The following is a 13401-nucleotide window of genomic DNA, read 5'->3' as shown; positions in this document are numbered from 1 at the left end:
AAAGGACATTTAAAATGTGATTTATCATTCTGCCTCCTCTCACATTGTACTAATGGGGCAATCTTTTCTGTATTTGTGCTGCTATGCTGTTGTATATCTACAAAGAGTTCAGTATGATTCATTAAGTGCGTTTGACTAGTCAAGTAATTGCTACCATAATACACTTCTAGTTTAACGTCATGAAGCTTGAAAGGAAACGGTAGTCATCTTCATTTTCTATTTTTTTTTACCGTTCCCCTCCAATCTTTATTTTTAAGGAACGGAGCTAATTAACCCAAATATACCCAACTGCAGAGAACCCCATTTCCCTCCTAGAACAAAATGTGTCTAGATACACCTTGAAATAACACTGATTTTATTCCCCTAATGCCAATCAGCAGGACTTCATTAGTGCAATGGAAGATGCGGGGGGGGGGGTATGACAGAGGGCTGAGTGCGCTTTCTGAACAAAAGCAGTTGCAATGTGGGAGCATCTGCTTTGCGCGCGGAAGGCCCCGGGTTCCATCTCCAGCATCTCCACTTAAAAGGCTCAGGGAAGCAGGTCGTTTGAAAGGCCTCCACTGGAGACCTTGGAGAAGGGCTGCCAGCCAGAATAGACAATTCTAACCTCAACAGACTAATGATCTTCCTCAATACGAAGCAGTATCATGTGTTGAGCAGGTGCTGTGAGACCCTTCTCTGACTGAGCCGCTGCTGGTCAGAGGAGGCCATACTGAGTTAGATGAAAGAATGCACTGACTCAGTAGAAGCCAGCTTCTCACGTGCAAATCGTTGCCTTTGCATAGACTTCGGTGTCAGCCTTGCACGTGTGTTCATTAAATTAAATTGATAAACAGACAGGGGTGTTTGAGTGTGGAATGTCAAGCAGGCTCCAGATCCTGCTCTATGCTGAACCAGAAGTTCCCTCCACCGTGCTTTGTGCCCAGCAATGCCTCCTTAGTGATCTCAGAAAGGAAGAAGGTAGTTGGGAAAAGACCCTCTCCTGTCCCTTATACCAGGGCTGGAGCTGGGGCTTCCAATCTGCTCCCTGCCCTGGGCAGGAGTTGTCTGGGGGATGGCAGAAGTCAGGTTGGAAGAATTCCTTTTGGGGGGCTTGTCTTTCCCCTCCTCCAGGATCCAGGATCTCCTCTTGGCTCTGTGAGTAAGTATGCGCACGCGCATGGGTCGGGGTACGAGCCGAGGATCTCCAGAGCTGGGCTGTGTGGCTGCTTTGGACGGCCTGTTAAGCTTTTCTCCTCTGGTTCTGCAGTTTGTTCCCTGGCGATGTGGGTGTTTTCTCTGCCCCCCCCCCCCATTTCTTGCAAAACAGGCGCTACTGTTCCTTCCCCTCCGGAGCCCCCGCACCCGACTGGCTCCCATTAGCTACGAGTCTGGCGGCTCCTTCCCAACTTTAGGCACTTTCCCTTTTATGGCAAAAGCATCTGGACAGCGGTTTGGGGGGGGAGAGGAATGGGGGGGGGCAGCCACTCCCCACCACAATTCAGCTCAATGGCACTTTCCTGGCAGAACCCCTGAGAGGGGCCTGACCTATCTATGCCGAGTCTGACAGGCCGGAGATTTAGGGAGAGGGGAAGCTTTGCCCTGTAGGGGGCGCCTTGCCGTTGCGATCGAGTCATTTGAACGGTACTGAAATCACACGGGGCTTAGGGATTCAGAACGGAGCCGAACTGAGCTAGATTTAAATGGATCGCGGCCCCTTTGTCCTCCTCTCTGGTGTGACAGGGGTACACAGGTCCCCCAAGTTCTGCCTCAATGAACTTCCTCGTGGCCTCACAGGGCTTTTTAAAGGGTATGGTGCTGGCCCTCCATGTTTGGCCAGGGATGTGGGGAGGGCCAGTCTTGTCCTGGCAGGTGCTTGGAGTGGTTCAGAGTCAGCCTTCTGGGCTGGCTGCGGGTCCAAGCAGCAAAGTAGCGGACTAAGTGATCTGCCATGTTGTACCTTCTCATAGGCTGAGTCTGGGTCCCTTCCCTTGTCAATGTGGTCACATATTTGTTGCTGGTTTTCCTTAATTCCTGCATTTGTGGGGCCCACTTAGGATCCAGGACCACAGTCTGTGTGGGGAAGGGGCTTCAGGTTTCCTCCCCCCCCCCACATCATTTTCCTAGCCTGAAAGAGTACAGGGGGTGCTCTTGGGCTTGTTGGGAATCCATGGGTGACCCAGGGGACACGTGGGTTCCCCCAAACAGTTCTGGTCAGGCCTGGCTCAAGTTATTTTGGGTGAAAATTACCACCACCACCCATACACACCTTGGAGGTAATAGGGGATGGGGCATCTTCGTCTCCCAGTTCTCCTGACTGCAGCTGCTTTTTCCTTCTCCTTGTGAGCGAATGAACAGCTTCACTCCCTGGAACAAAGAAAAGGAGCTGCAGTGAGAAAAATCGAGGGGTGGGGGGTGGGGGAAGAGGGCCTCTAAGCCTCAGCCTGACTCTAGGGCTGGGAAGTCGAGAATGGCGTTCTCTCGAGAGAGATTTCCAGTGCTTCTGCTGCCCTAGGAAACTGCTGGTTGGGTTGGGCCAGCCCCAGGCCTAGCTATAATGGGTGGTCCTTGGGGAGGAAACAGCACTCTGTACATGTTCAGATGTACTCTCAGCTACTCAAAGGGCTCCTGCTCTTTTCAATGACTCCACCATTCTTTCCTTTCTGCCCCTGCTGCCTAAAGTGTGCACAGAACATTCACACAGCAGAGCCTCTTTCTTCTCCCAGAGCTGTATGGAATTGCCTTTTGGATATGTTGCCTTTGCCATCCCCATTATACCCCTCCCTCTATTTTTATTTCCTCCCCCAAGTCTATATTTAAAATTGTAAGCTCTTCTTTTGCATATGTTACTCTAAAGCACTCCCAAGTAGATCTATAACCTGTATTCATAACAATTAATTAAATTTCATATACATACGTTCCCAGGGCAAGGACTGACACCTACAGGAGGCACTGAGGTTGGGGTGTGCTGGTTGAAATTCTGTCTGCCACCTACCCACATAGTGACCCAGGGCTTGCCCATTCCACCTGTCTCCATCATACAGTGATAGAACATCCTTTCTGACTCTGCTCCACTTCTGCATATAGAGATGTTTGATTCTAATAGTCTTTTTGTCTTATCAATTGCTGTGCCCCACAAGGAGGTGGCTGTACATCTGCTACTCATAGATGCTGCAGGAGAAGGGTACATTTTAGCGTCTTCCCGTGGGGGGCACTGCCATGCTCCCACTACTGCTCCCCTGAGAGTGTGTGGTTTGGGACAAATTCATGCAAAGGAGCCTCATTTTAAGATACAGTTATCCGGATGCAGGGGCATAATACTGGGATGGAGGGATCATCATTTTACAGTAGAGCATTTTCTTGGCACAGAGGAGGTCCCAAGTTCGATTGCTGATATCTCTAGTTAAAAGGATCAGGAAATGTGAAAGATGCTCTGCCTCAGTTCTTGGAGAGTCACTGCCAGTCTGAGTGGACAGTACTGTAGTGTTGCTCTCTAGGTATCTCCTTGGTGTTGTCTTTGTGATTCCACTTTCTATGTTTTGTACAGTATACTTTGCTTTAGACAATTTGTTGTTTGCATTATGTTATAACTCTGTTATTTTATAGCTATTGCATTGTTCATTTTTTTGTCTTGTGGTGTCTGATTACATCGTTGCATATTCTACAATCCACCCTGAGTCTCAGTGACTCCACATAAAATACACAATTACAATCAAATGATCTGACTCAGGATAAGGTATATGGATGCACGTGGATCTAAACTTACTTGGGGTGCTGAATGGTTCGATCCTAGTTTCTTAGTAAGACTGCCTCTATACCTCTCAACTGAACAAGGAACCAGGAGCAGCAAGTAAGGAATAAATCCAGTTCAAAAGGTCTTGCAGTGCTGCAGTGGAGGAGAGTTCCACAAGTGGGAGTGCAGTCAGGGGGAGTGTCCCAGCTTATGTATGTTTTGCCAGCTGGAGGCCTCAGGAGGGGAGGGAATCTTGCTAGAATAGAGGGCAGTTTTGTCGCCCCTTTCTACTTCCACCAGCCCAAAATGGTTTCTCCTTGTCACTTTTAGAGAGAAACAAAGGATGAGTTTTGCAGTTTCTTTCCAGCATCAGGTTCCTGTGCCCTCGGAGAATGCCTGTGTCCCTCTGCTCTGCTGTTCTGTCTGTCTGTCCATCTCACAGCCTGAGCATTGGCGCACCCCACCTGGGGAAGGAAACAAGGGCAAAGTGCAGCAAGCAGAAGGAATGTGTCTGCCAGGTCACCCCCCTCCAATACACCCAGAGGGTGGTGCCTCAGGTGCTTCCTCCCTTGTGGCTGAACAGCCGGGAGAAGCGGCTCAAATGCCCCCCTCACTCTTGTTGCAGGGAAATTCATGGAAGGGCAACCCCACCCTGCAGCTGCTAGCCAAACCTGGCAAACGTCATGGCACAGGCCTCCTTTGAGAGACGTTTTGTTGCTGTTTCTTACAATGAACGCCCAAGTGGCAACCACTGACAGAGCTTCCCACAAGCGGGATCCATGTTGAGCTACAAAGATGAGGCTGGAGGGACTTTATTCCTACCCTCCACCCTGGCTGGCTGCCACTTGGCAGGTAGCCTCCAGAGGCTGCTTGGCCATGTATCGCCTGACAGAGACAGCTTTCCCTTGATGGGAAAACAAGCTCCCTTGTGCCATTGGGACCTCTAGCACTGCACGGCAGGAAGATACAGTACTGCTCTGCTGGATCCGCCTTAAGCGCCATCCCACACCATTTCATTGGAAGCTGCCTCATCCCGAGTCTGACTACTGGTCCATTTTGGCCTGTGCTGTCGTGAGCGCAGCTACTATAGCTGTTCAGAGAGAGCTGCGACCGAGACGTGGGGGGGGGGGGGGAGAAGACCTGATCCTGACGGTAGTTTGTATTTTATAAGGTCTACCAATCTAATGGCATATTAGAAAGTTTAACTTTAAATAACTGTATTATGAAGGGAATACAAGACTTGTAGTTGTAGTTGGAGTGTGTGTTTTTTATATGTTGTTCCTTTCCTCTCCCTTTTTCCCTTTTGTAGTTTTTTGAGTTTAGTAATTAAAAAATAAAACATTTTGGCCTGTGCTGTCTGCTTTGACCTACAGGGCTCTCCAGGCAGGATTTGGGAGACCCAGGTTCAAATCCCCACTCTGCTGTGAAACTTTCTGGGTGACCTTGGGCCAGTCACAGACTCTCAGCCTAACCTACCTCACAGGGTTGTTGTGATGATAAAATGGAGGAAAGGAGAACGATGTAAGCTGCTTTGGGCTGTAGTTGGGGAGACAGGCAGGATCTAAATGAAGTCAATAAAATAAAGTAGTAGGTGATATGGAAGGCCTGTCTGGGACAGTGGCTGCCAGGCCTGAATAGACAACCCTGACCTTAACGCACAAATGGTATAGAGTAACTTCATGTTTGTACTTTAGATGGACAATCGCCAGAGGGGGTCTGAAGAACTCAGAGTACTCCCCTCACTCTCTCTTGGGTCTCCTTTGCTGTAGCAGAACACTTTTAATTTGCAACTTGAACAGAGTTAGGTCACCTCTACCATTTTACAATGAAAACTGAGTCACAGAGAGGGGTGGCTAGCTCAAGATCTCCCAACGAGTCTATGATACGCGGTGGGATTTGAACACAGATGATCTGAACCCAGATCCCATCTCGCTATGGTAACAGAATGGTTAGCAGTCCCAAGGAGATCCCTTAAAGGATGGCGCTGAGAAGCTAAACGGTGGGCAGAAAGAGGCAGCAGGCCATGGCAGCGGGCTCCTGCAGGGCTTTGGGGCCTCGCCCAGCTGCTCCTTGGTACTCCTTTTGCCCATCATCTCCTCGGAGGTCCCCCTCTACATTCTCCTTGCTTCGCCATTCTTTCCCTTCCCTTCCTTCTTTCCAGCCTTCTCTGGTTGCTGTGGAAGGTGACATGAACCTCCTGTTATGAGGGAAGGCGAAGGGAGCTGAGTCAGCAGAAGAGCAAGGCAGGCAGGGAATGTGTCCGTCCCCCCCCCCCCCCACTCCCCGGAAGTGGCTTTTCTCTCTTCATCTGTTTGTACTTTCTGTGTGTGTCTGCATCTGTGTCTGTGCGCACGCACATGCTTTGTATCTGCTGGGCCCTGGATAACAAGACCAATCTCTCCTGTTTCACCCTGAAAAGTATTCACTCTGAAAAGCAACTGCTTCTGATGCAGAGTGTGTTTTGCTGTGAGGAGAATCACTCTGTTAGGCCTCATGCAAATAACATAAATAAATAATAATTTTTTAAAAACCTAGGTATAAGGACCCTTTTCCTCTATCACCAACTCTGCCTCCTGTTTCCTCAAGATTAATGGTTTATTTACTTACGAGATTTAATAAACTATCAGAGTCTTGCTCAAGGCAGCTTATACAGCTAAAATGATACATTATAAATACAAAAACAAGACATTAAAAGATATGCCTCAAAGAGGAGGGCGTTCCAAAGGTGAGGGGCCACCACTGAAAATGGCATCTTTCTAGTCGCCACCCACCTCACCTCTGAAGGCAGCGGCACAGAGAGCAGTGCTTAAGAGGTAGATCTTAACTGGCAGGCCGGACAGTACTGGAGGAGATACTGGTTCACGTACCTTGGCCTCAGCCCTCAGTTCACTTGGTGCACTCAGAGTTTACTGTCTCACCCCCTAGGTGTCATGACAGCCACTAGCTTACATGACTTTTGAAAAAGACAAATTTGTGGCCATTACTAAGTATGACAATTAGGAATGGAGCTGCCAGACTGGAGAGGGTGGGGAGAGGGTGGGATTTGGAAGTCACAACAGGGAACTGAAATGTAGCTCCAGATCTGGTCTAAACTGCTTTGTTATCTTCTTCACATACTTTAGACGAAAAGAGAGAAATATCTCTTAGGTCTGGTTTAAACTGCTTTGTTATCTTCTTCACATACTTTAGACAAAAAAGTTGTTGTTACCCACACTCAGCCTGTTCTCGGTGTGTGTGTGTTAGAATTTTAATAATTAAAGTAATTAAATTAATAATATTAACCAGTATAATTAACATAAATCAAAATGATAAAGTTGCTTTCCCTCTATTAATTCAAACAATGTATCAACAGATACCCTCAAAGATTTTTTGTGGGATCCCTAATTTAGCAAGACATCCAAATAAGATATCCATGAATATGTATCTGCATCTGAACTGTGATGAAAGATTATTGCCCCATTCACCATAGCCAAGGCTGCATAATCCGCAGAGGAAAAAGAGAGCTGTATTTTATTCCAAGTCACGACCAGGGTTGGTACCAAGGTTTCGAGTGCCAGCTGCTAGTGTGGGATTCAGGCCACTGTGGATTATTTCCAAGAAAATCAAAGCTGCCCAGTTAGGCTTTGGTTTCCCCTTGATGTATAAAGAGGCTTAGCAATGGTACCAAACTTTTTCTTGCTCATTCAAAAGAAGTCTTGATATCCAGTAGGCTAAGAGGTTTCTCAGTCTTCAGAGAAACTTATCCGGGGTGGGTGGGAGGGAATGGCACTGCTAAGAGGTCACTCCACATGGGAAACTTCACCCTAACTGCAAATTACCCAGCTGGCTGCATACAGAGCCTGACTAGGTTCAGTGCAACATATTTTGTCACCCTGAGTAAGATGTACTCCCTCTCTCCTTGAGCTCAGGGTGATGCTTGTTGTTGTCCATGCCACAGACTGCTGGGAGGGAACTGAGCTTTCTATGAGGCATCAGCACCCTCCTCACTGTGCTGGCCCAAGCAGGTGGCCAGAGAACCAGCCCAGAGCCTGACATAAGGGGCCGGGCAGCCCCAGACGAGACAATCAGAAGGGAAGGTTGTGAGAATAACACCCCTCCCAGCCTTGGTGCCCTGAGTCAAGGCTGGCTTTTTGGGAGATCACTGCAGTCAGCATCCTGCCTCTTTGCTGTCAAACTTGATACCTTCCATCTGTTCCTGATTTTTGCCTTGCAACGCCTAGGCTTGAAGGTGACTCTTTTATGGATGGGCCTCCTGAACCTGGTGTAATGCCCCCTGGTTTGCTTATGCAGTGGGACTGAAGCAGTTGCCAGAGTGCCCATTTGCCATGAGCCCTTCATTGTAGCTTCCTGAGTGGTGGCTGGACTTCTCTATCACCTTTAAAGGTTTGTCTGATCTCGTCGGGCTACTGGGCATTGTCCCTGTTGTATTTCTGGACAGCTAGGGAGAGGTCTACAGCTTGAAAAGTTAAAAATCTGCCCATGGTGACAGGGCAGCTGCTGTCACTGTGGTGTTTGTTTGTTTGTTGGATTTATATCCCACCCTCCCCACAAGCGGGCTGCCTTTCTCACTGAGACTCAAGGTGAGTTATGTAGTGTGAGATTAGTACAGCCAATATCAAGGACAATGCAATGCAGATAATGCAATAGAGTATATAAATGTGAATTTGCCAAGATGTAATGTCAGCAAAATCCAATACAGAATAGAAGAAGTGCTGAAGTAGAGCATAAGCATTTCTAAGTTCGACGTATTAAACGACACTGAACTACCCAGTAGGAATCTAGTTAGTACATAGTAGCACATACTTAAAGCAACAGATAATAGATAAGACAACAGCGACTACATAGTATTGAGGTCTATGGTCCCTATCCCTTTAGGGAAGCATCTCGTTGAGATCATTTCCTTACAATACGGCCCTCTTGAATAATTCAGTTTTGTGTTGTTTCGAAGGATCCTGACACATAGATTTCTGGGATGCTTCCATGCGAAAAGGTGACTGGTGGCAGAGGGGTGAGGGGAGGCTTCAAGCTCATGCTCGCCTCCCTGTTGGGCTTGGATGATGGTTGATTGGGAGCAGTCAGTACTATTAGGAGGGACCCCTGGCTTCTTTAGCACTCAAGGGACAGAAGAGCATAAAAACCTAAACTTCATTAAGTATCCATTTCCATGTCAGCAAAAGCAGCAGGGCAGACTGAGCCCCCCTATAACATTCTGCAGCCCATTAGCTGCGTCACAAGAGGCAAGGAGTGAGCCGTGTGTTGGGCTGCGCACAGCTGTGTGTGACTCAAGTGCACTGTATTCCCAGCATCTCCTGTGACACTGCAGGGAATCTTGGGGAGGGGCGGGGGTGACACACCAATTAGTCCATTAGCAGCAAAGACAACCTGGAAAGGATCACGCGATTCCGTGAAACCATTCTGCTTTTCCTAGCTAGCTGAACAAGTGTTGACACTCCTTCTCCCCTCCCTCAATCTGCACACCAGAGATGGCTCAGTTGAGATTCAAACCCAGGATTTTTCGTAAAGGCAGAAGCAGCAATTCAAAATACCAGCTATTTTTCCAGATGGCCCAGAGACATTGGAGTGGCCACAGCTCAAAACCACAGAATGTATGACTCCCTGATCAGCACTACAGCTTTCGAGTTAACATTAACTCTGAATAAACTTGTTTGAACCAGAAATACTGAGAAATTCCAGTGAAACAGACATATATTCTGATCCCTCAAATCATTTCTCAATCTACTATAGGCTCCAGCTGCAGCGATGGCGCTTTTGGGACCTTTTCCCTCCCACTTCTCAACTTGTCTACCTTGCCCATTCAGTTTCTCCTTTCTCTTGGTCAAGAGTTCTCCAGCCAAATGGACTTGCCATTTCCTTCACACAAGCAGAACTGTTGACAAGCATTCTCTGTTGCCAACAGCTTTAGTTCCTTATCAAATTAAATGCTTGTCAACACTCCAGGACATCACAATAGGTTGCCCAATCAGAACCAGAGACTTGACCATCAATTCCACCACCCATTGCTATTGTACAGCTGGATAACTGAGGCTGAAAGATCATGATCGTGAGTTTTATGAACTCGTGATCAATGTGTCTATGCCAGTGGCAGAACTTGAACTGAGTACTCCAACAAGGGTTCAAAATAGACAAGGATCTCATGTTTCATGGGTCTCATTCTTCCATAAATGCAAACTGCAGGCTTGTGCAGTCTCAGTTTGATTTAGGGCCATGAAGGGAAGGGAGGAGGAATTTGGCCCTTCAATGTCCCCTTGATCCAGCTACTAGAAATGCTCTTTCCCTCCTTACCTGCATGGCCTTGAAGCTATTTTCATTTTATGGACTGGTTCTTTGTCTTATCTGTTCCAAGTTCCGATGGTCACCAGGCAGTGAAGCAACGTGTTATGGTCATCTCAACTTTGACTACAGAGAATATATTGCGCCTTGGAGACTCCACACCAGTAGAGTAGAAATGAGCCAGCAAAAGGGACAGTGGAAGTAGGTCAGCCCAAGACTGGACCCAGTTCCATATACAGGCACAGACTGACTCCAAAGCCCTCAGAATTAATGGGACCATTGCCCTATCACAAGAGCAAAAAGGAGCCTTGTGATATCGTGACAGAAGTTTTTTTGTGGACTGATGCCACAATAAATCTACTGTCTTGAAGCTGTCACCAGAATCCTTTTTGGTTTTGCACTGACCCCCAATGGCATTCCTCACCTTGGCAGACAGATTTCTGTGGAGGCAGCAGGCAGAAGCATTTTTCAACATACTGGTGCCATCTACTGGACAATCGTGCAGACACAAAACAGCCAAGTAGCAATCTTTAAGTATGGGGCAGGCTTCAAGGTCTGGCTGCAATCGAAGCCAGGTAGCTCTCCTGTTCCTTTGGAAGCTCTGTAGAATTAATACTTGCCTATCTGACAAAGTTATTGTTACGCTGACTGTTATAATGTCATTTGAAGCATGCTATATAACATGCAGTGGATTACACAAGAGAGTTGGTCTGAACCAACAAATCCAGAGGAGAACCAACAAAGCAGTTCTTGCATTCTTTTGCTCTGATCCCAACCACAGTTGTATTGAAGGGGATTTGCGTTCTTCTCAATAAGGATGCAGTCCTGAACATACTTGAATCCTGTATTCACTTCTCTTCAGGCATTGCAAAGGCAGCCTTCTGCCTCAGAGTTTGCTTTTGCAGGTGCTAGGCACTTTTGTTTGCACAATTCTAATGGCTTTCAACAGGCCCAAAAGTGTCTAGAGGAGCACACAGCCAGCAGAGAAACACATGCAGAGCAAAGGATCTAAGCCTCTACAGAGTTCTTTTGGCCTCAGTGGGATTGGAGGTTGCTTGGAACAAACTTTTAATTAAACCAAAGTTGGTTGGTGTCATGCACGATACATGCATGCTCCTCACATCTCCCTCTTCCTCTAGTGCATAGGGCTGGATTTGCACAAACTCCAATTAGCCGTGAGACCCAAATGCAGGCTGCCTCCTTGATTTGATGATACAAGGGAAAACAGATTCAGTTGAGGTTTAAACCTCATTTCAATATGAGTTGTCTGAAGCAAAAGAATTTGTCCAGAATTTTAAACTTGGTTGCTACCCATGCAAAGTAGCTTTATGCTTTTAATTTGGACACCCGAGATCTTTGTGCTGGCCTGCACAAACTAAACATGTGCAACTGCTTTGCATGGATTACACCACAATTTGAGCTAGATCCGACGCCTGCACAAAATTGCTTTGCCTCACCAGCTTCTTTAAATTAGGCATCAGAATCCCAGCGTTTGGGAGGAAAGAAACCTCCCTGCTACCACAAATTTACTGGAGGGAGACAAGGCCGAACACAAGGAAGCAGTAAACTTGTAAAGCTACACTAGTGCTTTTATCATTTTGTGCATGTGTACAATTGGTGCTCCAAGTGAAAAAGTTAATTTTATAAAACCGTTTTATCTGGAATTTCATGATTTGCATTAACAGCGTTTGTGTGGAGCACCTAGATGACATCCTTGTCAACTCATTGTAGTTTTCCATTTTATTTCCCATTTTTAGACCTGTTGCAGTGCTGTTTTTACCTTGACACAACTGAAGTGCCAGCTAGCCCTGTGAAGTGTCCAAAGGTTACTGCATGTTTACATCCTTTGCTATTTCACTTTTTAAATTCTCAGTGCTTAATTACTTCCTCTCATGCAACGCTGAAATGAGTCCTTTCAGTAGGGGAAATTTTAATTGCCCTTCTTTTCCTTTCCTTTTTAAAAACTCAGACTTTCTGCAAAGACACTTCCTCCAGTTCCTTTAAAACCTCCTCCGCCTCTTTTGTTTTACATCAGCTTCATTTATCCATAATTCTCTATTAATTATTTCCTGGTCACAGACATGGAAGTTTTCTTAACGCGCTCCTTTTTCTTCGGCTGCAAACTGAGCTCATTAACATTGCTTTTAATCAAAGCGCAAAAATACTGAATTATTCTTGCTGCAAAAAGAAAAACGAGTAAGCTTCCCTACCCATGCACCTTTTTCCTCGGTGAAAAGGTAGGTGCCCACTAACCATGCTAGAGCCCTGGACGAGAAGCGGTGCATGAACAGTATTATGGACCCGATCACAAGTCAATTTACAAAAAGAAGAACACAGAAAATGCCGAAGGTGCCAACGACATCTCTGCAAAAATCCAGTGAGCAAACAGTTGTCCGCGACCCTTTGCAAGCTCCCTAGGAGGCAAGCCTCCTTGCACACTGTGGCGCCTACTCTCGAGTAAACAGGCAAGGACTGGGGCTTCCTGCCGAGACCCGCTTCCAATGATGGACCGCTGCGCTCCATTCTTCCGCCAAGCCACGGAAAGAGCAGCCAAGAGGCGACACCGAGCGCCACCAGCCCCGCCCGCGCCTTCCCTTGTGGCGCCGAGGACCCGCCTGGAGGCGCTCTTCCCCGCCCGCCCTCTAGGGGCGCTGCCGCGTAGCGGATGAAGCCGGAAGAACAGGCGAAAGGGCGAGAGCGCCTCCCTTCGAGCTCCTCCTACGGCGGAAGCTGGACGCGGCTGGGCGCAGGGCAGCGTCATCCCGAACCGCTAGGTAAGTGAGGGGAGGGGCAGCCCCGCGGGTCCCCCTCCTCGCCCCCGCCGACGCTCGGGGAGCCCCCAGGGCAGCCGCCTCCGACCGGGTCCGGCGGCGGGGATTGGGGAGCGGGCGGGCGCTCGGCTGCGGCCTGCAAGGGGAGGCCGGCGCCCCCCGTGAAGCCCCCGCCGACGCTCCCTCTTCTCTCCCCTCCGCGAAGTATGGTGACCGACGTGCAGCTGGCCATTTTCGCCAACATGCTGGGCGTGTCGCTTTTCCTGCTCGTCGTCCTCTATCACTACGTGGCCGTCAACAACCCCAAGAGGCAGGAGTGACAATTCCAACTTCCTCCGCTCCAAAGCAGGTGAGTCGCTCACCGGCCCCCTTTCCTTTCCCTTTCCCCAGCTGGCCGGAACAGCCACCCCCTCAACCCCTTCTCCTTTCCTTCGGCAGAGCAGAGACGGCCAGCGTCATGCCACGGCACCCGACAGCCTCTTCCTTCCCGCTCCGCAGGACAAGAACAAACGGCCTGATGGGACAAAAGGAAGGCGTGGCACAGCAGGGCAGGAGGATCCCCCTTTTTTTGTCAAACAAAATTTATTAATAAGAAACATGTTACAAGACAATCTCGTTTCAAAAATA

At 48.1% G+C, this 13401-nt stretch overlaps 1 protein-coding gene across 1 annotated transcript; it reads left to right on the top strand.

Annotated features, from left to right (window-relative positions):
- The first annotated feature begins 12669 nt into the window (after positions 1-12669).
- OST4 (oligosaccharyltransferase complex subunit 4, non-catalytic) lies at positions 12670-13385 on the top strand. Its single transcript, XM_054989335.1, has 3 exons — positions 12670-12777; positions 12980-13123; positions 13213-13385. The coding sequence occupies exon 2, from the start codon at positions 12981-12983 to the stop codon at positions 13092-13094; it is 114 nt and encodes a 37-aa protein (XP_054845310.1). The 5' UTR covers positions 12670-12777; position 12980; the 3' UTR covers positions 13095-13123; positions 13213-13385.
- Positions 13386-13401: the final 16 nt, after the last annotated feature.

Source organism: Eublepharis macularius, chromosome 1 (genome assembly GCF_028583425.1).
Source record: "Eublepharis macularius isolate TG4126 chromosome 1, MPM_Emac_v1.0, whole genome shotgun sequence".
Taxonomy (NCBI): domain Eukaryota; kingdom Metazoa; phylum Chordata; class Lepidosauria; order Squamata; family Eublepharidae; genus Eublepharis; species Eublepharis macularius.
The sequence above is the reverse complement of the archived record's forward strand: the minus strand, read 5'-3'. Positions and strand labels throughout refer to the sequence as shown.